This window comes from Dicentrarchus labrax, unplaced genomic scaffold (genome assembly GCF_905237075.1).
Source record: "Dicentrarchus labrax unplaced genomic scaffold, dlabrax2021, whole genome shotgun sequence".
Classification (NCBI taxonomy): Eukaryota; Metazoa; Chordata; class Actinopteri; family Moronidae; genus Dicentrarchus; species Dicentrarchus labrax.
The window spans coordinates 7,993,089-8,016,388 of record NW_026136713.1 but is presented as its reverse complement, the minus strand read 5'-3'; the positions used below and the strand labels follow the sequence as shown (position 1 = coordinate 8,016,388).

Here is a 23,300-nt window from a genome sequence, read left to right as displayed (position 1 = left end):
GTGTTGGTTAAGTAAATATTATCGATCATCTTCCTGTGAGCGCGGTGGGCCAGGCACGTGCGCAGTCCGTGGCGCGCGCACGGCGGTTAAATTGTGCCAATTGATTAACGATGCTCCGAGAGATACAGCAGGTAAATTAACATTAATGGGGTCAATTTTACATCGAAACACAAAGTTTGTGCCTGTAAAAGTATTGATTAATTGGCAGTGCTCGTAATTGTCAATCAAATCGAGGCTGTCAATCAAAGTGTGACGCTAATTAGCATATATGCTAGTTTTATTTAGCTAAACTGTGAGTGTGAAACTTACTTTCAGGTGCTGCGGTTGGTGATGCTTTTGGGAAAGAAAAAACTAAAGTGTGGTTCAAAGACTGCAGGGGGGCTTTTGGTTCTTCTGTGGACTGACACAGGAGCTTCTGGTCAGTGTTTGAACTGCACTGGTAAGCCTAATGATTTCTGTGAGCTGGTTCATCAGGATGAACTAAAGTTATACCAGTGGAAAAAGCTACTTTTAACATTCACATGTAATTAACACTACTTCAAATATACTATCTGTGAAATGTAGGTAAATTGTGGGGAATAAAAGGCACAAAAACATTGATTTAGCAGCAGAAAACGAGCTTCCAACACTCATCCTGTGATGAACATTGTTAAGTAAGGAGTTTTTTTTTATGAAATAGCACTGCTAACAATTATTCATATATAGATAAAACAACATTTCAGGTTTAAAAAAATTGTGAGAACATGTGTGAATCAAACACTGAATTTTAAAGAAATCTGAAAGTGCACAATAAAAAAAGACATGATATAGGTGAAATGTGATAGTTGGTCACTTCAGTGAGTACACATTTATTTGGACTATCCTGGATTTGATTTCTGTTGTTAGCTCCGAACAGTGTAAAGCTAAGAGAGAGAATAAAAGTGACTGTTGCCAGCTGCTGTTAAGATTCCCTTTCTAAACAATTTAAAAACAATTGACATAAAGCACAAAGTGTTATAACGGTGTTCACATTTGTGGTGCAGTTGCAGCTGCTGGTCCCTGGTGCACAGGGATTAAAATGGCAGCACTTCAACCGGGTATGTACACACACTTAATGTACACACAGACCTTGAGCTTTTAAACACTACATCACCCCTTTTTGCTACACTAGTTCTTACAGATTTGAAGGAGAGCATGTTTCCCTGCGCATGGCCGTGTCCTCAGCCTGACCCCGAGGAGCTGTGTGACTTCACTGATCTGTATGGTTCCCTCAGATTACTCTTGTCGTTTCAGGTACAAATAAAAAGGAGCCACTTCTAGGATTTTATCAGCTAAAATAATAATTACTTTTAATAGAGCATGAGCATTTGCTCCTCTATGTCTTTTAAAGTGTGATTAATGATAGAAGATCGCAGTCAACCTGTGAGTGACACATCATCTCTTTCAATATCTTTGCTCTGTACAGATGAAAGATGCGAGGCTTTTCAGTCCCGAGTGGTGTACTCGTATAGAGGCGTTTCTACACACATTCAGTTTGACTAACGCAAGGGTAGGACCTGTTTTCCTCTGAAATGTAACCATAGGACTGTTTTAAAGTTGGTAGCAAAAATGTGACTACCCTTCTTTTTCACAGATCAAAATCCACCTAAAATTCAACTTCAGTCAGCAGACCTTCCAGCGAGAATTTAGGTATGACGGCCAACAATGCAGGCACAGCTCATCGCTTTCTTCTCTCGTAAATCTAGCACGTTTCCCACCTGTTAGACGACCTCATGAATGATTACTAAAACTGTGTTTTTTTGGGATTGTTTATTGATTATAGATTTCACATGCCCGATGTATTCTGCAATGATTAATTCAGTCACTCAGTATTGCACAGAATTAATCTATTTTGTTTTATATTATTATTATATATTTATTATTATATATTTAACTAAGTTATTTAAATGTATAAATGCAAATTTTTCCCCACACACAAATACTACAAAGCATTAGATTTTAACAGTCGCTTGTTATGTTTTTAGCACTTCAACATACTAACAAACACAATGCCTCACTACTCCTGTTAAACCCCCTTGAGCCTGTTTTTATGAAGTGCTAACGTTATATTCATATCCTTGCAGAGTGAAGATCAAGAGCAAAGTAACATGGGCAAACCAACCATCACTGAACTTGGATGTCACCTCTAGTACACAGTCAGTAATGCTCTTTTTAAATATTATTTCATGTTTAGTTGTTTGTGTGGATCAATGTTATCGGCCTTAAGTAGAAAAATAATCAAACCCTGCAGGTACCGATGTATAACCAAAATAATTGTATATTCATCCTTTAATGAAATACAAAAATGTTGAAAATACCGGGGCATATAAGGTATATTGTTGAAAGTGGATACTCTCTTCTTGGGTCTGAAGGTCTCCAGAGTGTGTGAAGAAAGGATGCTGGTGTGAGGGAGGACACCCTGTCGTTGGAAGCAGGTTGCCACTCAGTATCCCACCTGAAGCCATGGACCAGGGCCTGTTTGGGGAGCTCAGCATCCAGCCTGTCACACTTCTGACCCCCTGTGTGCTGCAGTACCCCAATCTGGCAACACAACTCACTCACATACAAATATCCTTTTTGATTTTTTTATCACATTTCTGTGTGTGATTTTAATGGACAGAATGTCTAGGCACAGTCGAGTTGTGTCTGTTGTGGTGGCCTCAGGATTGGGTCTCTGCCCTTTGAAGAGGACGTGGTTCAGCTGGCTTCATCAGACTGCGACTTTCAGTGCGCACTGGGACGGTTTTGCAGCTGTGTGTGAATGAGGGTCAGCAACTCTGAGGCCATGGTAGTCCCTCTGGATTGGAAGAGAATCACTGCTCCAAGTGAAGGAGAATCTTGGGGTCAGCTCGCACAGAATTAGTGTTTAAGACCTCAATTTTCTAGTTGTTCTGAAAGGCTACGCTCAAAGGCGCAGTGAAAAGCCGGCCTTCATATAGACATGATATTGTTTAAATATGATGATAATGCCACACATTTTCTGTCTCTCCCAAAAGACATTCATAGTGTCGTAGTGCTGGGCCATATGCAGGATGAACTGGTATTCTGGTTTTAATTTCCTGTTTGATATGTGGTTTTCATATACAACCATACTGGTGCACAGCTGGCTGTAATTCTTTAATAGTTAGCAATATTATTCTTGCTGCAAAGACCGTGAGGCGTGTTTTAAGAGGTTAGCCCTCTTAACTGCATATAATGGTCATAACTTTAAAACACAACCACTAAGAACCCACAACTAACTCTCTTTAACAGCAAAACACCATGGCACACAGCAATAGAACTTTTCTTGTCTCTCAGTTCCTGGCCCTCCATACATGTACACGCTACAATAATCAAAACCTTCAGTATATACGTGATGACATTAAATGTTTTATATTCTATGTGCTCCTGACAGTAGAATAAGACTACATTATACTATACTATAAACCTATATAAAGGCCCAATCATGCTGCCAGAATCTTAAAAAATATGATACAATTCTTTGGTCATACCACCCAACACTATTGTGTTGCTCTCAGATGGAAATAGTTGTGTAACAAAGGAAAAAAGAGAGAGAAAAGTTGGAACCCAGCTTACTTTATTAGCTCAGCACAGCTCTGTGTGTAAAGGCAAAGATCTCAGTTTATCCGTCAGCCTATGTTCCAACCCTCACCTGCGGTCATAAACTTTAGGTAATGACCAAAAGAGTGAAATCATGATCTAAGCAATCAAAATGAGTTTCCTTTGCAGGTTGGCTGGTCTCACAGATAGAGAGCGAGGTGGGCGATAAGCTCAGACACACAGTAGAGCCGCTGCTCCTTAGTGTTGCCCTCAGTTGAGGTGGTACGGTCATCTGATTTGGATTAGTCTTCCTTGACTTCACATGTGTCCATGTGTTGGTATACAGCCCCAGTAATGTTCCTGTCACAGGCCCCTCCACCTTCTTCCAGAACCTCCCTGCACATCTGGACTGTCAGGAACTAGGCCTGCCAAGCCTTCGCTGCTTCTTCTTCAAAGGTAAACAACAACCACTGATGGGAACAACCATACATATGCTCCATATTAGGTCTTCCACCAGAGGAACTGTAAGGGGCCAGTCTTCCTGGATAGGGTGTAAATTGAACCTGAAGTCCAGGACAGATAATCCTGTCTTAAAAAGTCACTTTCTGAAAATCCTGAATGGGATTGCTTTCTGACTGAGGCCTGAGTTGAAGAAGACTAATTTCACCCATCTGTGTTTATTAGTCAGAAAATATGCCCTGGCCTGAAGCTGCTTATAAAAACTTTAATGGATCCCAAAAAGCCTGTAATTTGAATCAGAGGAATAAATCAACAAACAATGGAGGTAGAAAAAAAAGAACACACACAGAACACAGTAACAAAAGGACCTTAAAGTGACAGCACTTAGAGAGGAATGGCTCTGGGCTCCAGCGGTCAAATGACTGTAACTACATTGTCAGTGTCTTCTGTGAATTTCGTTCACATGCAACTAATCTGCACACATGGTCTACATTCATTGTGATGATTTAGTTCTGATGTTGTGCTGCATTCACATAGAAAAACAATTCTCAGAGCAGAGAGTTGGGGTGTGGAAATCGTGGCAGAGATAGAGTTTTTCCATCTGGTCTTACTAGAAATCAGTGGTTTGCATGTGTCACGTTTAACTGTGATGTTTCTCTGACCATTACTAAATTGCTTAGTTGTCAATATCTAATCATACCTTAATCTTGCCTTAGTTTCCACAATGGGATTTTAAAGAATAAAACATTTTGCAGGTATGATCAACATTAGTGTCTCTTCTAAATATGTGTAAAAAAGACTAATAAGGCGACATTACTTTTTTCCCGAAATTTATTTTTTAACTGCAAAATACTGGCATGTGAACAGAATTTTTTTTTTGTACCTGCAAATATGATTTCATGAAAATTATTATTTTCTAATGTCAAAGTACTTAGTTTGTACAAGCAGGTGGTTTGTCTTCAGTGAAAATGTCCAAATAATCCTTGTGTGTCCAGCCAACAGTCAGCCTTTCTGAATTCTGCCTTGTTCAACGTTTAATTTAGTGGTGAAGTAACTCAGGTTTTTGTCTCAGTCAGTCAGGTAAGTCAAAAGGCTAAATGTAGGATTATTCTAAACCATGTGTGAGAGAACTGATTTGAACTGATCTGGTATAGTGGAAAGAGACACTCTTTCTGTAACTAAACTTAGTCATCAGGAAATTATCTCTGATCTGATGATCGCTCAGAGGACAGGATCCAATATAGGGCAGTCATACTGTGATAAAATAAAATAAAAACTCAGATTTCCCAGAAACTGCTCTTGCTTAATACATAATTTTTTTCTTGTAGATTACATAACGAATTATAATCACAAGTAAAACCACAAGTCATGAATCACATGTAGCCTATCCATTCACAATATTAACGAAACAAAAATGCCCCATAAGAAAGCTTACTCCAGTCTTCTTGCTGATGGAGAGAAGATCCTCTGTCGTAAACATCAGTGAAGTTTGTGTTACTCTGGTCTGAATAGGGACACGTTTTGAGGTCCTAGAGTTCTTACTATCAGACTTTGTAAACATTCTTATAACTCAGTGAACTTAAATCAACTCAGGTTTTAAATCTGAACATTATAACAATTACTTGCCCAACCCAAAGGTGTGTCTTCCATTACCACAATGTTATGTACATGTTGTGGTTTTTACAATCCAACGCTGTACCAGTCTAGACTTGCAGTGTGGTTACTGTTTGAACTGGATATCATCACTAATAATCATGTTTCTTTTCTTTTTCTTTTCGTTTAAAAATAAATAAATATTGACTGCAGATCGTGTACACAGCGGTGGCACCGTGTACACAGTAGAGCAAGAAAACTGTGAGGATCCAGAGCAAGAATCAAATCTTCACCGAATGAACCAGAGTCTCCTGCTTTTCCTCTTCCTGCAGCACAGTGACCCATTCACCCACCAGCTCTCTGATATTGTGGGTGAGAGACAGCTGCATGGGAAAATCACAAAACGCTCAGTTAAAGTTTGTCTCTCATATTTTCCTTTTCTCTGTACCTGTGACCCAGCCACAGAGACGCTGTTAGAGCACCACCTGGATGATATTCTGAACAACAACAGGAAGGCAGTCACAGCAGCCCTTCAGACTGAGCTGAAGAACACACTGAAAGCCCAAAATCGCCGGAAAAAGGCAAATCTAAATATACAATAGATACACAATGACAATAACTGTCAGAGAGGAAGCGCTCTTTGATCATATATTGTTTTCATAATTTAGAAAATTCAACAATTATTATGCTAATCGCAGAAAAATGAATCAGCAACAGGTTTGATTATCAGTTTATTATTAACGTTGTATAACATTTGCAGGTTGCAGCAGATTCATCAAATTAATCATTTAATTGTAAAAAATAATCAGTACATAAAGGAAAATTAATAATTGATTGGAGCTGTAACAGTGTGTGTTTGGGTGTTGTGTGCAACAATTAAGGACCAAGAGAAGCTGCGTTCAGCTGCTGAAGTGATTATCAGTTCATCCATCAGTATTGTGAGCTGTAGCAGTAACAAGGACTTCAGAAATGCCTGTCTGAACAGCATGAAGGTATGAAAAAAGTGAATTTAACTTTTTTTGAATGCTGATATTAATAGTTCATTTTAAAATACAAAAAAACACCACTGGCAAACATGTCGTCAGGTTATGTGCTACACTGTAAATACACCTGTTACACACACACCTATATATATATATATATATATATACATGTGTGTATATATATATATATATATATATATATATATATGTGTCAGGAGTGTGACAAAAGCCAGATGTGCATCCATAATGTATGTGTTTGTCAGGTGCGTGACACTCATGACCTCTCAGCCTCCCTCCGGGAATCACTGAGGAGGGTGACATCATGGAAATTCGTTCCCAGGAGCAGGTGCTACTCTGCTCAGGTGAGCGAGATGTTTGTTGTTCACCGATACCAGCCAGTTACTATAGAAGCACTTCATTGCTTTTAGACATGTGATTTCAAGCCATAATCTAACAACACGTCATTACTTTCACAGATGGAAGAACATCCTGAGAGTGACGAACCCACCAGAACAGAAATCTGAGAATGTCTGAGTTTGTCTTGAAAGGTTGAGGGCTGTGGAAGCCGTTAACACTGGAATGAGTACATAGTACAACAATATTTTATAGTAGTGTGGCGGAGATAGAAATACACATTTAACTTATAATTTTAAAAAGGCATCGTTTTATTATGGTTTGTTGGATGGGATTGTTTTTTTAACACAGTTCTCAGATAGAAAATGTTCCAAAATAAATCTACATTCAACTGATCGTTTTTGTTTGTTTTTTCTGTACCCCTAAATAAACAATATAGTACAAAACATGAACATGTGTACAATATAAGGTGTAAGTTGTGATTGACGCAATAATTCTGCAATATATAGTTATGTAGGAACTATTTTTAGTGATTGTGAAACGAGACAAGCTGGAAAACCAGACCAGTTAAACATTCAAATAAAATCCCTCTCCCGGCAGCCACTAGATGGCGGTAGATGCTTTTATTTTTGTAGCGCTGCTAACTTCCGGCTATGACTGTTTATGGATATGACGTAATTCCGGCCGCCAACACGCACAGCGGATTTTCGCGGTAAAATGAAAATGTGTTTGTAATGTTGATCAGATTAATTCTGAGTTCTCATATTTAGCTAGCGTGTAGCTAATAGCTGTAGCTGGCATTTAAAATCCCGTTGTTTGGAGAATTAGCTCGTCGGCGTTGCTATGAAGTGAGAGCAAAGCTAACGTTAGCTTTCAAACCATCATCAAATCAATATCATCGTAGATCAATAAAGTGGTAACTATACAGCTTAAAACAATGGCACTTGTTACCGGGGAGAGCCTAAAATCAGAGCTGGAAATGTTCGACATAGCCTGCCAAGATGACTACGCCCTCGATAAGAGTAAGTAACTAACACTTTATTATGTTACCAAACGAGCTTTCTTGTCAATTGTCCTATTACATGTCCCTTTTATGTTGTTTTTATCTTGTGAATGCCTCATAAACCTTCACAGTGACCAAATCCACACGTATTGATGCTAATTAGTGTGTGTTGTCTATGATAAATTCAAACATTAAGGAAAAGAAAGTGCATGTAAACTGTACAAAAATAATAATCATTCAAATATCTTCTCAATTCTGAGTGAAAGTATTTATTTCTGCTGTAATTTACCTCCACTGCTGATCTACAGTATTATTTTCAGTCACATTTATGGTGTCGCTGTGCTGTATTTGCACTCAGCTTATTGTTGTTCTCCCTTTTTGTAACCTGCTCCCCTTCCTCTCCCTCATACCTCCTCCTCCTCCTCCTCCTCCTCTCAGTGGTGGAGCAGTGTATCTGTAACAGGATACAGGCAGATGAGATGGTGCTGGAGTGGGTGGCCTACAGCACCACAAAAAATGGACTAAAACTCACCGTGGACACTCTGGAGCAATTCGAACACGAGGTAACAGATCAACATATTGACAGTTCATAATTTCCAAATGATTGATTAGAAGCAAGTGATACGTGTTACTGATATTGATTATGAACTTGGCCCCTTTGTCAGTCTGTCCTCACCACTGTGTTCATTTTCTTTGCAGGTGTTAAATAAGAAGAATAAACACAAACAAAGCTTCAGAAAGGAAGAAGCTCTTAATAGAACCAGAGACATCCACTCACTACAGGACTTGTATCCTTCACAGTGAACTCTTCACACTCGACTGTCCAGCAGCTTTTATTTCTGAATGTATGTGTCGTCTATCATGAGTGTCCACTGATGCCGCTGTGTTACAGTCCTTGACGTTATTTGTTCAGAATCAAAGCCGAGGAAGAGGAGGAGAATCTACTGGACTCCTACTCTACTCCTGCTAAGGTAAACTGTCACGTTTGAGTTCAGACTGCGTTTCTGTTGTGATTTACACTTTTAAAGTTAAATGAACTAGGTATGACTCACTTTCTGGCCCTATAGTGCATGTTCACTTGTGGGCTCTAACCTGACTCTGTGTGTGTGTGTGTGTGTGTGTGTGTGTGTGTGTGTGTGTGTGTGTGTGTGTGTGTGTAGGGCTCTCAGAAGCGAGCATTGACCACTCCTGAACACCCGCATTCAAAAAGAAGTGCAGCTCTGCTTGCCAGCCCGGGCCTCCTGCTGTCTCCTGCTAGCTTTTCTCCCAGGTACTCAACAACAAGACAGACAGACAGACAGATAGACAGACCGACAGTCAGTGAGCTGCTGGAAAAATGAAGCAGGCATAAGTTGTATGATAATATTGTAATAGTAAGAATCCCAAAAATGCAAGATTACGTTTTGAAATTTGACCTGACCTATTTGTTTAATGGATTTTCTTATGCAGTTCTGTAGCTGAATGAACAAGTGAAGACACTGAACATTTTCAAACACTAGACTGAATCATTTGTTGCACTGTGACCCGACTCTGCCCTTCTTTGCGTCTCTCTTTGGAAGTTCGACCCCATCACAGAAGTACAGCCAGCGAGGAGGAAAAGGGGAGGTGGTGGTCACATTCGGGGCCGTGCAGGGAACCCGCTGGGCAGGCAGGAAGGCTCCGGGCGCAGGCGTCGAGCTGGAACTGCTGGAAGGGCCTGAAGACTCCCTCCGCTGCAGCTACAAGTACATGTTCCAGAGGCTGCGCGACGTCCGAAATGGTAAAAGAGCCTGCAGTGTACACTTCTACTCAATTAGAAAACAAACAGGTTCCCTTAAATGCATTGATCCAAAAACAGAAGTAATTGTACACCCTGCTCAGATAAATGCTTACACATTATTTATAGTTGATGATCTTTGTGTCCCCAGTGTTGACAGAGAAGATAGAGGAGCTTGGCGAGGGCCTCAAGTCTCACTTCAACATCGAAGAGTTCTCCCCTGTCTCTCTGCCCGCCCAGGTACAGAAGGGATTCCAGACGTCCTGGAGACATCATGGATATCTTATTTTATATTTTATTCAGGGAAAGGTTTATTCCTAACTAGGAAACTAAACCAACAAATCATATAATTGAACTCAAATTCAGGGAAATGTTAATAATGAGTGAATGTATTATAGAATAGTTGTATAATAGTTATGTATGTGGATCTCTGCAGATTAAACATGCATATCTTAACTATTTATTTCTAGGAAATTATTAAATAAACTAGATACAATATAATAAATGTATTTGTATTGTATTATTAAGTATTGCCTGCCTGCTGAGTTTGGTGTGTTCATGTCATTTCACCTGTAGGACGGTATAACAGTGTTGGGTCAGGTTTGCTGCGACAGTAATGGCAAACTGAACGCACAGTCGGTTCTGTTGGAGGCGGGACCAGAGCAAGGTGGTCAGCAAGTACCTGTTGACCTATCAGAGCTTAAAGAGTACTCCTTGTTTCCGGGTCAGGTGAGCAGAAAAAAATCTAGCTGCAAATGTGTCTGCTTTGCTTTTTACCTGTATTTGTTACATAAAATGTCTCTAATATGCCTCTAAGAATGACATCCAACTGTGCAGCTTTATATTCTGTAATTGTCAGTCACTACAGTAGTATTAATAACCGGTGGTCTCTCCTTTTCCTGTGCACTGAAGTGTGTGTAGCAGGTTACATGACCACCAAGAGTAACAGAGCATGCCAAGGACCTGGGCAGGAGACTCGCCCAGCGTCTGACCGAGAACTCTGACAGCCATCAACAATTCTCATATAGGGATAAATAACCACCGGCCTGTGGCACATGGAGCTAGATTACAAGAAGCATTTGTTATATCTTAGAGTACAGATTCATCTCCCCGTCTGTTCTCTGTCCTCAGGTGGTAGTGATGGAGGGGATGAACACAACAGGGAGAAAACTGATGGCTTCCAAACTTCATGAGGTCAGCTACAAGTTAACAGGTTTTTGTTTTAGATTATGTCTGGGGCCTGTTTGTTTATCTGTTAATGGTCTGGTCTTCTTTAGGGAGTCCCTCTTCCTTTCTACACTTCTGAGGTGAAAATGGAGATGGATGAAGGTAAGGAATGATGATGTTGATTTGTTTCAGTGCGTCCTGTTAGTGACTCACTGGCTCACAGCTTTCTGTATGTGTCTGTAACATCTTCTGTAACTCTAGTGATGAAATGAATAAATATACACCCTTGAAGCTTTCAGCTACAGTAGCAGGAGCGACTGTGCAGTCTGTGTCTGTAGTTCTGTCATTTGGCATACATTCTCTCATGTGATTGCAGAGCCAATGAATGTACTGGTGGCATGCGGACCGTACACTCCCTCTGACAGCCTGACCTTTGACCCTCTGCTGGACCTAATCAATGTCATTGTCAGGGATCGCCCTGATGTCTGCCTGCTGGTATAGTTACTTTATTTCTTTGCTGTATCACAGTCGGTAGTTCTCCCAGTTGTCACATGACTGCGTGTTAGGTTTGAGGTTTTCTGATTTTCCCTTCTCGTCTCCAGCTGGGCCCGTTTGTGGATTCCAAACATGAACAAATTGAGGTGGGTTTACCAGTGGACAGTGACCCACTGCACTAAAGTAATTGTTCAGCTCTTCAAGTCAAGCTGTTTGATCATAAATGTTTGACCATCTTTATTTCCACCTGTTTCTTAAATAGAAAGCCCAGGTGACCGAGACGTTTGAGGCCATTTTCACAAGATGTATCGACAGTATTGTGGATGGAACAAAAAGGTGAGTCTCATATCATCCCTGCCTATGATTCCACTATTTAAGCTCCTGAGGACCTTTTTAAGCCTTATCGCCACTACATGGTATGGCTCAACTCCACTGTAGATAGTACTGTGAATAGTACCCTCTCAGTGTAGGCGGAGCTGAGGGTCAGAGCGACGGTATTCCAGCAGTTGGAAAACAACCAGGAAACAACATACAGGAGATTTACTTGGGTCTTGAGAAGCTGCAGTCTTTAGTCACTAACAACCTGCCAGATTGACACATTCACTGCTCTCTATTTCCTCCGCATCGCTTACATTCAGTGGTCTCTCTTGTTTGTCTACACACTAACTACACACACACAAAAAGGAGCTCTTATAACAGAGGATATGGTAAATGGACTGTACTCGTATTGCACCTTTTTTAGTCTTCAGACCACTCAAAGTGCTTTAACATGCCACATTCACCCATTCACACACATTCATACAGTGAGGGCAAAGGCTCATCACAAACAGAAACCATTGAAATTTACACACCGATGCACCTCAGGAGCTATTTGGGTTCAGTATATTGCTCATCATCTTGGTCCGCAGTGTTTCACATCAAGTTTTAGCTTCAGCTTAACTCGCTTGGAACCTGGACTGAGATGGTACCAAAAAAAGGTACCAGGTACTATCCATAATGGAATGATGGAATAACCAATAAAGAGTGAGTCAAGTTGAGCAGTACCATGCGGTGGAAAAGTGTTTTTAAAGAGCAGCATGGTGCCTTGTAATGTGCCCTAATCAGAAACCCTTGATGATAATGAAGCCTTTTGTTTTCTTCTATCCAGTGTTGGCTGTCGCCTGGTGTTTGTGCCCTCCCAGAGAGACATCCACCATCATTTCATCTACCCACAGCCTCCCTTCACCTTGCCAAACCTCAACAAGGACCAGGCCCAGGTCAGACACAAAGACCCGACTGTAGCATTGTATATGTAAGCTACATAAGCTGCTCAGGAGCAATCTTGGCAAGCCTCATTGTAATAGTTTAGTTTTAAACTTCTCAAAATAAAGTAGCAAGTCTTTATTTTTTCCTAAATAAAGATGTTTTCTTAAGATTACAGTCTCAAGTCTGACTCAAGTCAAAACTTAATTCAGACAGGTTTAAAGGATTCCAACAGAGGAACTTGTTTGTTTTTAGGTATTAGTCTTATATAGTGTTTCTCTTCACTCTCTGCAGCGTGTCACCCTGGTCCCTGACCCCTGCACCCTGCTGATCGACGGTGTGACCTTTGGCTTAACGTCCACTGACATCCTGTTCCACATGGGTGCAGAGGAGATCAGCTGGTGAGGAAGACAGGGTGCCGTTTCAAGAGGGAAATGAATCAATGAACTATATTCAATTATGTTTATATATGTTTGTTTAGTGTGATTCTGAAGCACAAACCTGTTTTATTGCATTATAAACAAACCTCCTCTCAGCCTCCCTTCTGTCTTTGAGTTCATTCCCAAAGAAATTTAGCATATTATTGCTTATATTTTGCCATCGCTGTCATGTAACTTGAAAATGTATTGTGTTGTAGTGGAAGTGGATCGGACAGATTTTCACGCATACTGAAGCACATGCTGACCCAGAGGAGGTAGGAGTCCTAAAAGAGTTCACTTGTTCTTTCTGTTTAGAAGATTTCCCAACATTATTGACTGCCATAATTTGTGTTTTCACTTTAGTTACTACCCGCTGTATCCGCCCGTGGAGGAGGTGAACATGGATTATGAGAAGTTCCAGAGCTTCGGTCAGCTGCCGCTCACCCCCGACGTTCTCATCATTCCCTCTGAGCTGCGCTACTTTGTAAAGGTACAGCACCCCAGTTTCTGTTGGCGTCCTTTGGCGTCTAGTGTCAAACCCTACACATACATCATTCTGCACAGTGAAGATCAAACATCCAACTGTGGGATCAAGAAGAGAAACTGATTTGAGAGGAGGGGGACTTTAAGAAGTGTATTTGGTGATCAGCCCACAATACGTTTGATTTGAACCTCCACTGAAGACAAAGCACTAAAACCTCATCTCTCTCTCTGTCGTCAGAATGTGGTCGGCTGCGTTTGTGTCAATCCTGGACGTCTGACTAAAGGCCAGGTGGGCGGCACCTACAGCAGGCTGCTCATTCAGCGCAGCGCTACATCAGAAGACGAGAAGAGAGTGAGCCCCTGTCTGGCTGCTCAGGTGGTGAAAATCTAAAATCTAAAAGGACATTCAGTAACTGGATGCTCGTTGTCCACAGACATAAGCCGACTTGACTGGGACCAGTTCGCAAGCAGCTTTGAACACTGCACTCAGCAGCAACGCTGATGTAAAATATGTTAAAACAATTCACTGTACTGTTGAAAAACCTGTTGGTTTATTTTTATATGACAAGCGTATTGTGGTGGAATCAGTCACTCAGAACAGCAATAATCTTTTCAATAAATTATTCTCAGACTTTGTACAATCTCCTCTCTCTGTTAGCCAGAGCATTATATCTGTGTCTGCGGTTCTGATTGGAGGATTTCTTTTGTATCTCAAAACTGTCACCTAAAAATAAAATAATTGCTTAATATGTATGTAATGCAGTTTAATGTAGTGGAGTTATTCCAGGTGATATTTCTTTATTTTTCAATGGAAATCATGCAGCGTTTAGATCAAATCAAACAGCAGGGGGGAAAAGACTTTTGTTTCAGCTCCTTTACCATAAGTTGTTTTAAATAAACTGAATTCCATGTAACTGAGGGAGGGTTTTGTCCTTTATTCTCAGGTTTAGGCAGTTGAAACAACACATTTAGTCATAAAAGTGGTCAAACTCCTCAGAGTCACTTGGGTTATTTGTCTTTGTCGGTCTGTCCATCTCCACTTGAAAAATCTCCACCATGTCACAAACCGCTGGAAGAGAAATTGAACATCATCAGAATAAACACCTTTAAATAAGGTTTATACTGAATATTCAGTCCATCTTGTGATCATAATGACTAATGATACCTTTGGGTTTCTTATCAGCTTTCAAGTCTTTTTCTCTGAAAATATGTAAAAGAAAGAAAAATGTGAGGCACATGCTGCAGTCTTCACAGTCAGAGACGTACGAACAGTACTCACTCTTTTTGCTGTGATTGTTCTTGAGGTGCAAGTTGATGCTCAATATCCTCATCACTGAACTCATTTGAGTCAGAGGATCCTGTTTTACTCCCCTCCACCTCCTCTTCCTCTTCCTCTTCCTCTTCACTTGCCTCCTCAGGAATAATGTGCATTGTTTTAGACCTGGAAACATTGAAAATAGTTAACAAGCTGTCGTTTGACAGCACAATCACTGCGTTTCTTAATTATCTTACTTGTTCTGTGGTGAGATGATACTGTCCTCTGAATCTCTTTCCTCCTCTTCTTCTACTTCGTCTCCTCTCTGTTCCTCTTCCTCCTCTTCATCTGACTCCCCATCCTCCTCCAATTTGTCCTCACCTCCTTCGCTCTCCTCATCCTGAGAAGAATCCTGTTTTCCGTTCACACCGTCTTCATTCTTCATCCTGTCTGAATGTTCTTCCTGATCACTCTTCTCCTCCGACTCCTGCTCCTCCATCTCCTCCTCTGCTCCCGTCGCCTCTTCTTCCTCGGCCATATTCTTTCTTTCAGAAGCCTCATCATCCTCCCCTTCATCTATCTGACTGTCCTCTTTTTCTTCACCGTCATCCTCTTCTCCATCTCCCAGATCTTCATGCTCCTCTTCCTCGCCCTTTTCTTCTACGCTGCTTTCTTCAGAGCTGCCGCTCTCCTGCTTTTCATCTCCATTTTCAATCTTTGTACTAAAACTTCCTGATTCCTCCTCCCGCTGCGATCCTGACTCTGTACAGCTCTCACTTTTGTCTTCAGGACTTCGATCTCCCACCTTTTCACTCCTGGATTCATCAATTGGACTCACTAACTCCTCAGAAGTAGGCTGACTCTCGTCTTTGTGGCTCCCTGAGTCATCTGCCTTGCTCCTGATCCTTTCCTTCGTCACCTTCTCAGCCCTTGGTGATCCAACAGAAAGTCCCTCACTTCTCCTCCTCCTCCTGGTGCTGGTTCTGCCTTTCTCTGATGAGGCGTCACTTTCTGAGCTGTGGGCCGCTGTGACTGCAGCAGTGATGATGGCACTGGAAGTCCTAGATGATCTAAAAGAGGGATGAAAAAGATAAATGCACAGGGTTGTAGTATTCATGGATTTGGTGATTAATTATCTTTTTTTTTGTCCACCAGACCAAATTGCTAGTGAATATTCAAATGTCACCAGCCACTCAATAGAATGCCGATGTTGTTTTGGATGGTGAGTGAAGGAAATCTTCCACTTGCATGTTTTACCATCATTTGGCAGGTGGCTGGTGCTAATTGTGTGCCTTGTGTGGTCGGCAGTACATAAACCAGTGGTTTCTAACCTGGTTGTCAAAGGAGGTAGAGTTGCAAGATTGTCAGCAAGATTAAGAAATCTGCTACACATGCAATACATACATTTCTTCTAATTTTTGCTTTTTTTATTGTGAAATGATGCATATTTTTCTTTTCAGGCCTGTATAAACAAATGAAAGTTGTTACTGTTGGGTTCAGTTACACTGTCATCCTATTCTCTTTCTCTTCTGTTCACAATTCAAAACTAAAACATGTGCAGGCAAGTAATTGCTTTGGATGACTACTTAAAGTCCCCTGTTGTAATTATAACCCTTGCATTACATACTTCAAAAACTTTAAGTTACTTTGTGTTTGGAGTTCATTGTTGTGTAGCATTGTCTGATTTTGTGTACAGTTTTCTTTGACGCAGAGATCCAGCAACACACAATGGGGACCTTGATAAATTAAATACAATGAAACTGCTCACAACTTTAACCTGTGATAACTGATTGCAAATAGAGGATGTTTTGCTTTAAAGGTGGAAACCACTGACAGATCAACATCTAAGAAAGAAGGTATTAGGTAATTAAATTGGGTGCAACATTGGTAATTTTCTGGTGGGTAGAATATGTAATGAAGTAGAAGAGCAGGTAAAAAGTTTGAAAGGTTGGTGCAGTATGTAGGGAAGAGGGAACAATGGGTAGGTAAATGGGTTGTAATCCATGGAGAATATTACTCCTGAGAGCTGCATGTTTCTTTCTCTGAGGAGGTACGCTGTGATCTTCCTCTCTTCTCCCTCTTCTTCCTCCTCTCTCTGCTTGCCTGACTGGACTCCCTGCTGCTTTCGCTGCTCTCTGCAGGGCCGCTGGACAGACGAACTAGGCACAGTACATAAAAATTACAACCCATATCTGAGGTGAAGGAAAATATCCACTCAGAAAAATAAATGAAGAAAGAAAAAGAATTCTGAATTTAAACACGTCTCACCTGGTTTGACGTCCAGCTCCTGGGATAAATGACTGCTCCTGCTCCCACCACCTCTCTCTCTCTTTGAGGTTGATGCTTTGCTCATCTCAGCCTCCTCCCCTACAACATGCGCAAACCTCCGTTCAGGAGGAGGCTCCTCTGTGAAGAGCCGATCCCACAGAGCCTCAGAGCCTGAAGGGATTCCAGCAGCACCAGCAGTCCAGGACCAGGGGTAGTTGGGCTGCTGGGAGGCCCAGCCTGGTGGATTCTGCCTGGGGTGATGATGGCCGGGCATGTAGGCGAGGTGGTGCAGCTGGAATGGGTGTGGGAAGATGGGTGGTGGAAGGAGAGATGGAGGAACATGAGAGGATCCCTGCGGTTGATTGGGAGCTCTGATGGGAAACCTAGCTGTCTGAGATTGAGGCTGGGTCTGCCAGGAGGGCTGCGTGTAAGGGAGATGAGGGGAGCCATCTTGGTTGTAGTCTAAGTGGCTGATTTGGCTGTGGTGCTTTTGAGGTGCATCCATTTTTTGTGGCTTTGTGGTAGGGCCTAGGAACAAAGATACATATTAGATAGGAATACACTGGAACAAATGTGACAAAGTCATTTCTTAAAGTCAGTGAGGAGGAGGACAAACCTTGTGAAAGTAAAGGCTGATCTGCCGAGGACTTTGTCACACGTTCTTCTGTGTTCTTCAGACATGAGTTCAAATACTCCTCCATCCTCTGTTGAAGGAACGCAGTATTATTACACTGTGACTGATAGATTGATGTCACATGTAAAATTATTAATGCATACTACAAATTGCTTGTACCTTGCTCTGAGCAGCCTGTGTTTTCTCTTTGAGTTGCTGCTGCCAGCGGGGGGTGCTCTCCTCCAGGTACCGTTCATATTCCCTCTGGAGGGGGTCAAAGGTTAAGAGGAAGGTTCAGCATTAGAGCTCCAAGGAGGCAGGAGTAAAGCACAGGTAAGATCAAGAATTTAGTAGAGTTTAGTAGCCAGACTTTCTTATCTGAGCTTATTCCTCAATTATTTCACTCCATTTCCCTCTGTCTGTCTCTCTCTCTCTCTCTCTCTCTCTCTCTTGTGTGTGTGTGTGTGTGTGTGTGTGTGTGTGTGTGTGTGCGTTTTCTTTGCACCCTGATAGTTTTCATGGCAGCATTGAGGGTTAACATCTCTCTCAGTGTGTCCTGGGCCTCCTCAAACTGATGCAGCAGCTGCCTGTTGTGTTGTTGGGCTGCAAACTCTCTCTCCTTCAGCTCCTGCCAGCGCTGCTGCAGATGCATTGCCCTGCTGCAGGAAACACACACACACACACACACACACACACACACCATACACAGAGTCAAAGAAACATTTACACAAACATACACAATGACACACAGTGCAAGCATCTAGTCTATGTACTTACAGATGTTGATGACTCTGACGAGATGAGTCAGCTTGTAACAGCACTGGCCTGTTGACACTGTAAGAGAAAAGAAAGAGTGCATCATAATACAGCATCATAGTAACCCATGACACACACACACACACACACACACACACACACACACACACACACACACACACACACACACACACTCATACACAATCCCATGTATCTATCTATCTATCTATCTATAACCTTTGCTATGAGTACATTCTGTAACTGGACTGTATAATTTAAGTTGTATTATGATATTTTTTGTTTTGGAATGATCATTATTGTATTTACCGAATACATTTTGAAGAAATGAAAGACTCTAACATGGCAGAATTCAAGGATCTCACCTCTTCTTTAGACCGTGCTCTCTTTGTTTTGTAAAAGTGTTTCTTTCCATGCCGGTCAGATGCCCAAGAGACAGTAAATTCTCCTTCGGTGCAGCCATGACTGCAGGCGATCAGTGGATGCAGAGATTATCAGGGATTAAGGTCTGTGCTTTGGGAGGAGGAGGGATCAGAGACATGCTGCCAATCCACACATGGGATGTTACTGGGGTTTAACAATAGTAAGAGCTTTTTTAATGCCACATAGGTAACCAAGGTTACACGTACATATAGGTCTGAAAACCACTAAAACTAATGTCTACCTACTGTCCTGCCATCCGAGGATATTAACTTTATGTAATGAAATAAAAGGTAATATGCAACGTTTAATAATGTATTTATTTTACCAGGCTACTATTCTCAACAACATATTGTTGAATCATATATTGGAAGTTATTATTATTATATTTTATATTTATTTCATCTTTCACAGCTCTACCTATAGGCTATCTGATACCTAGATCAAGTGTGTTCAGATAATATGGAGCTACTCAGGTGTGGGCAGTGTTGGAAATTTCAGGGACTATTAAGAACCACATGTGGGACCTCTTGCCTTTAGAAGATTGTGTTCACCTACACTTGAGAAACAATAAAGACAGACAACTCACAAGGTTACCAGAGAGGTTATTTTAATATGGATAAATGCTATTTATTTATTGCATCAAGGAAAGGGTGGGTGTGGGGGCTTAACAGAAATGTGGTATCAATTAAGAAATGAGATGTTTCCACCAACTTATTTTAGAGTGGAGAAGAAGACATTAGCATAAACATGTACAAATAAAAAGACAACATCTTATATCTAACTAATAATCCACCAATCTAACACAAAACTACAATAACTTTATGAAGCTGTATTGTGACAGGGGCACACGGTAGTTAATGTCACAGGCGGAACCACAGTATGTTGTTGCACTACGGATGTATTTTCATGTAACATCTGTTAGCAGAGATTCCGTCCAGTGGTAGCACAGACCGAGGTAGAGAGAGAGGGGGCAAGAGAGATCAACAGAGTCGCGTTTAAACTTTTAACATTACATGACTTTGTCCCGAGGATAAAGCAGGTGTTACTGATATAATGCGGTTGATTTGACCCCGCGGACAGAAAGCTAACCAACCTCAAACCAGTCCTTCCAGTGAGCCCAGTGACTCAAACATCACAGAGACGGGCAGGAAACATGACGAGCTTTGCCAGTAAAGTGTTCTGCAGGGTGGAGAAGCTGTGCCACCACCTCCCCGTGGTCCTCAACACCTTCCTGGTCTTCTCCATCACCGGGGAGGTGAGCTACCTGGTGCTGGTCGAGGCTCCTCTGGAGGCGGACCAGAAGAAAACGGTGTGGTCCGCCTGGTGGAAAGCCGTCCACCTGCTGGTGCAGTACTTCATGCTGGGAAACATCTGCTGGAACGCCCTGCTCTTCCTCAGAACCAGCCCCAGCATCAAGGGGGTGTTCCTGGGAGGAGAGGGCATGGGCCAGGGGTGGAGGTATGGAAGTGGCAGCTCTGTTATTACAGATACGGAAATGAGTTGATTTAGACTTCTACAGTTAGTACAGTAAGTTACACTGTATGGACTAAAGTATGGGGACACTCCCGTCCAGATGCTTATGAGTACTTCTGGTCGGAGTCTGTTTTTCATGGAGGTTAGTTCTAGTTAATATAACTTTTCACTGTACAATGATATCAATATTGATACTGATGTTGATATGATCTTCCATCTTTGTGGCAACCATGGCTGTTTCCTGTTTCAGTATAACATTGGCTCTGTGCTGGAAGAAATGTATGAATCTCTTTAGTAAAGTGGTTTTGGACTCTCTCAATGAGCCAGTATTGGGATTAACTCATCATAAACCTGAGCATACTACTGAAATGTCCATACAGAGAATATGCAAATGTTAGGGGGAAAAAGCAGGAAATGAAAAACATTATGTTACATATATGTTGGAAGGAAATACAACTTACTCAGTAAAGGAACCTAATTATCATCGCAGATTTAAAGATAGATTTAACACTGGTTATAAGAATGGACCCAAACTTGTTTCAGTTACATTAAATTAATTCACAACTCATTAATAGCCTTTCACTTTTTCACTTGAAATGTTATTTACTAGCACATGACCATAAATAATAGTATTTTCTCCCTTTTTCTCCCCACACAGGTACTGTTATACATGCGAGACACACACTCCTCCCCGCTGCTCCCACTGCTATGACTGCAAAGTGTGTGTGCTGCGGCGAGATCACCACTGCGTCTTTTTTGGCCAGTGTGTGGGCTTCCGTAACTACCGCTTCTTCCTGAGCTGCCTGTTGTTCATGTGGTCTGGGCTCCTGTACGCCACTCTGATGAATGCAGAGGTCTTTATTGTCATACTGAAGGAGGGGTTGACTATGCACAGCATCCTGCTGCTGCTCATACCCTGGATCATGCTAGTTTCAGGTACGATCTGTAAGATTTGTCCCATGTTGGATTGTCCCTCTTCGTGTAGCTGTGGTACTTTCTTTTCTATGTAAAGATCTATTTCACAGAAAAAAAAAACTGCTGGCTGGGATTTATTCAGTGCTTCTGTTCCTTCTCTCCCCAGGCCAGGTCTCAGCACGTGCCTTTGCCTTTGCCTTCATCGCCGACACATGTGTGGTGGGTTTCCTGCTGGTGTCCGCTTTCTTCTTCTTCCATGTCTTCCTGATGATTAGGGGACAGACGACCAGGGAGTGGTACTCGACCCGCCGACCCTACAACCTTGGGCTCCTGGGCAACCTGCGTCACACTCTAGGCATTCGCTGGTACCTCTGCTGGCTCTGCCCACTCATCCCATCACCTCTACCTGGAGATGGGATAAACTTCCAGGTCACAGGGTCACTGGAACCCACCCGGTAACAGCTGAGAGTCTGAATATTAACAGGCTGTGTGTCTTTACTTTCGTGGTGATGGTTAATGTCCTCGGGAGCAGCAACTGGGAAGATCACCTCAGTTTTGAAGAGGTAGATTGGGATGGGAAGAAGCAAGAATAGTGTGTGGTTGTTAAAGATGTTACTGGGGATAACTGTGTACCAGTATATTCTCCAGTAAACCTGTGCTGAGACTAAGAAACGATATATCTTCTTTGGAAGGTACATCAACCTAAAGGTAATCTGTACACTCATTGAGGCTGGCCTCAGAATATTAACACAGAAATTTGCAGCGTTCCTTGGGAACACTGAGCACTGAAAATGTATGTAAACAACACTTAAATAAGAATGTATCTTATTGATCTTGAACAATCTATCATTTGAAATGCTTTTTAACAAGCACTCGCCATTACTGACATTGATTCCTGGGTAGTCACCCTTCTGGGAGTCGTAACTACTTAAATTAGCCTTTGTTATACTGTTTAATTTGCCCAAATCTGAAGGTCATACAAGGATTATAAAATACACAATCATTAGCCTCCTATCTGCTGTTGTGCATTAGCTGCTAGGATCATTATATGCTTGTGCTTTCCCTTTGTCTACGTCCACTACTCAGCTCCAGCTGATTTTACACTGAGCTGTGTACTGATTATTGTCGTGGGGCATTTAGAGCATCAAGAGGGGGTTCACAATGATGTCTTAACATCTCCAGGACAACATACGTGTAAGAAAAAACAGAAATTGTACATGGTGTGAAATATATAGTGTTGCAGTTGTTTACGAAGTAATGTAAGGTCTACCTGTGGAGAGCATGTGTGAACGTTCCTCGTGTTTCACACTACATTGTCCACATTTCAGCTACTAAGGGACTTCAAACCAAACGTACAGTGTAACATGATGTGTACTGACTCAAGCAACTACAGTGTCCTAATTCCCTACTACATACTAATTGCACACATTATTGAATTCTAGTGTTAATAGCATCCTGTTTTGGTTAGTATACAGAATATTGACAAACATGACTGTTTTTTTTACAATACTTTTGATACGATATTTACACTGTCAGAGACGTCAATCAAACTGTGACTTTGCAATGTTACTGTCAATTAAAATGAACAAAGAGAAAACCAAATCATTTTCCAAAAAACTTATGATTGATTATTTGTTGCTTTGATTTAGTGTGTAGTATGGGTTTTGGGACACATGTCTTACAGCACTTGTTTACTCATTACAATCCCTTTCACCCTCTCTTGTGCACTTTTGCTTGTGTCATTTTTATTCTCCCGGCCTTAAAATGTAGTGAAAAATTACAAGCCTCTGCTCTGACAGGTGCTCTTTTGGCTCCTTGTCCCACAGCCAAAAATATTGTGTGTAACTAAATATTGTTAATTGTTATAAACACATGTATGCTTGATTATTTTATTTTTGTGCTATTTCACACGGGTCACACCATTTGAGGTTTGGTTTTTGCCATTTGATTTGTGCTTCAATAAACTGTGTCAAGGGAACCATTGAAACAGTTTCATTTTTATTATCATTATTTATACTTTTGAAGTTCAAATCGTTGTTTTAATAGTATAATGTGGCTTGTTTTTGA

The 23,300-nt window shown here is 41.4% G+C and overlaps 4 protein-coding genes across 5 annotated transcripts; 3 read left to right on the top strand and 1 right to left on the bottom strand.

The window, feature by feature from the left end:
• The first annotated feature begins 110 nt into the window (after nt 1–110).
• On the top strand, nt 111–7,272 carry zgc:195212 (DUF4554 domain-containing protein). Its single transcript, XM_051420942.1, has 13 exons — nt 111–131; nt 316–439; nt 1,023–1,076; nt 1,160–1,272; nt 1,613–1,668; nt 2,103–2,174; nt 2,391–2,578; nt 3,883–4,014; nt 5,824–5,982; nt 6,070–6,191; nt 6,492–6,602; nt 6,857–6,955; nt 7,070–7,272. Exons 1-13 carry the CDS (start codon nt 111–113, stop codon nt 7,115–7,117), a joined length of 1,299 nt encoding a protein of 432 aa, XP_051276902.1. The 3' UTR covers nt 7,118–7,272.
• A 352-nt stretch (nt 7,273–7,624) lies between these two features.
• pola2 (polymerase (DNA directed), alpha 2) lies at nt 7,625–14,426 on the top strand. Its single transcript, XM_051419531.1, has 18 exons — nt 7,625–7,969; nt 8,389–8,513; nt 8,650–8,738; nt 8,864–8,921; nt 9,111–9,220; nt 9,510–9,709; nt 9,858–9,946; nt 10,283–10,435; nt 10,838–10,900; nt 10,984–11,035; nt 11,250–11,368; nt 11,476–11,514; nt 11,631–11,704; nt 12,516–12,624; nt 12,905–13,011; nt 13,248–13,304; nt 13,393–13,519; nt 13,751–14,426. The coding sequence occupies exons 1-18, from the start codon at nt 7,885–7,887 to the stop codon at nt 13,901–13,903; spliced, it is 1,809 nt and encodes a 602-aa protein (XP_051275491.1). The 5' UTR covers nt 7,625–7,884; the 3' UTR covers nt 13,904–14,426.
• Nucleotides 14,427–14,432: 6 nt separating this feature from the next.
• Nucleotides 14,433–19,768, bottom strand: LOC127374335 (glutamic acid-rich protein-like). 2 transcript variants are annotated; one of them, XM_051419526.1, is made up of 11 exons: nt 18,788–19,768; nt 18,426–18,482; nt 18,154–18,307; nt 17,829–17,912; nt 17,652–17,739; nt 17,036–17,563; nt 16,785–16,926; nt 15,025–15,837; nt 14,792–14,953; nt 14,678–14,712; nt 14,433–14,581 (listed from the first exon to the last, which is right to left on the bottom strand). In XM_051419526.1, exons 1-11 carry the CDS (start codon nt 18,883–18,885, stop codon nt 14,481–14,483), a joined length of 2,262 nt encoding a protein of 753 aa, XP_051275486.1. In that variant the 5' UTR covers nt 18,886–19,768; the 3' UTR covers nt 14,433–14,480. The 2 variants fall into 2 exon arrangements, with proteins under 2 accessions (XP_051275486.1, XP_051275488.1); XM_051419528.1 differs by having other exon boundaries at nt 18,154–18,304.
• Nucleotides 19,769–19,998: 230 nt separating this feature from the next.
• zdhhc24 (zinc finger DHHC-type containing 24) lies at nt 19,999–23,220 on the top strand. Its single transcript, XM_051419546.1, has 3 exons — nt 19,999–20,303; nt 20,977–21,254; nt 21,400–23,220. Exons 1-3 carry the CDS (start codon nt 19,999–20,001, stop codon nt 21,690–21,692), a joined length of 876 nt encoding a protein of 291 aa, XP_051275506.1. The 3' UTR covers nt 21,693–23,220.
• The last annotated feature ends 80 nt before the right edge of the window (nt 23,221–23,300 follow it).

Bases quoted from the DNA above. Each gene is read 5' to 3' on its own strand.
- zgc:195212 (XM_051420942.1), top strand. From the start codon at position 111: ATGCTCCGAGAGATACAGCAG. The intron at 1,273-1,612 runs GTACAAATAAAA...TCTTTTTCACAG, and splicing joins GATTACTCTTGTCGTTTCAG to ATCAAAATCCACCTAAAATT. The intron at 2,579-3,882 runs ACATACAAATAT...TTGACTTCACAT, and splicing joins TCTGGCAACACAACTCACTC to GTGTCCATGTGTTGGTATAC.
- pola2 (XM_051419531.1), top strand. From the start codon at position 7,885: ATGGCACTTGTTACCGGGGAGAGCCTAAAATCAGAGCTGGAAATGTTC. The intron at 9,710-9,857 runs GTAAAAGAGCCT...TTGTGTCCCCAG, and splicing joins GCTGCGCGACGTCCGAAATG to TGTTGACAGAGAAGATAGAG. The intron at 11,036-11,249 runs GTAAGGAATGAT...ATGTGATTGCAG, and splicing joins GAAAATGGAGATGGATGAAG to AGCCAATGAATGTACTGGTG.
- LOC127374335 (XM_051419526.1), bottom strand. From the start codon at position 18,885: ATGGCTGCACCGAAGGAGAATTTACTGTCTCTTGGGCATCTGACCGGC. The intron at 18,483-18,787 runs GTGAGATCCTTG...TTTCTCTTACAG, and splicing joins GAGCACGGTCTAAAGAAGAG to TGTCAACAGGCCAGTGCTGT. The intron at 14,713-14,791 runs GTGAGTACTGTT...ACATATTTTCAG, and splicing joins GAACAATCACAGCAAAAAGA to AGAAAAAGACTTGAAAGCTG.
- zdhhc24 (XM_051419546.1), top strand. From the start codon at position 19,999: ATGACGAGCTTTGCCAGTAAAGTGTTCTGCAGGGTGGAGAAGCTGTGC. The intron at 20,304-20,976 runs GTATGGAAGTGG...CTCCCCACACAG, and splicing joins GGCATGGGCCAGGGGTGGAG to GTACTGTTATACATGCGAGA. The intron at 21,255-21,399 runs GTACGATCTGTA...TTCTCTCCCCAG, and splicing joins CTGGATCATGCTAGTTTCAG to GCCAGGTCTCAGCACGTGCC.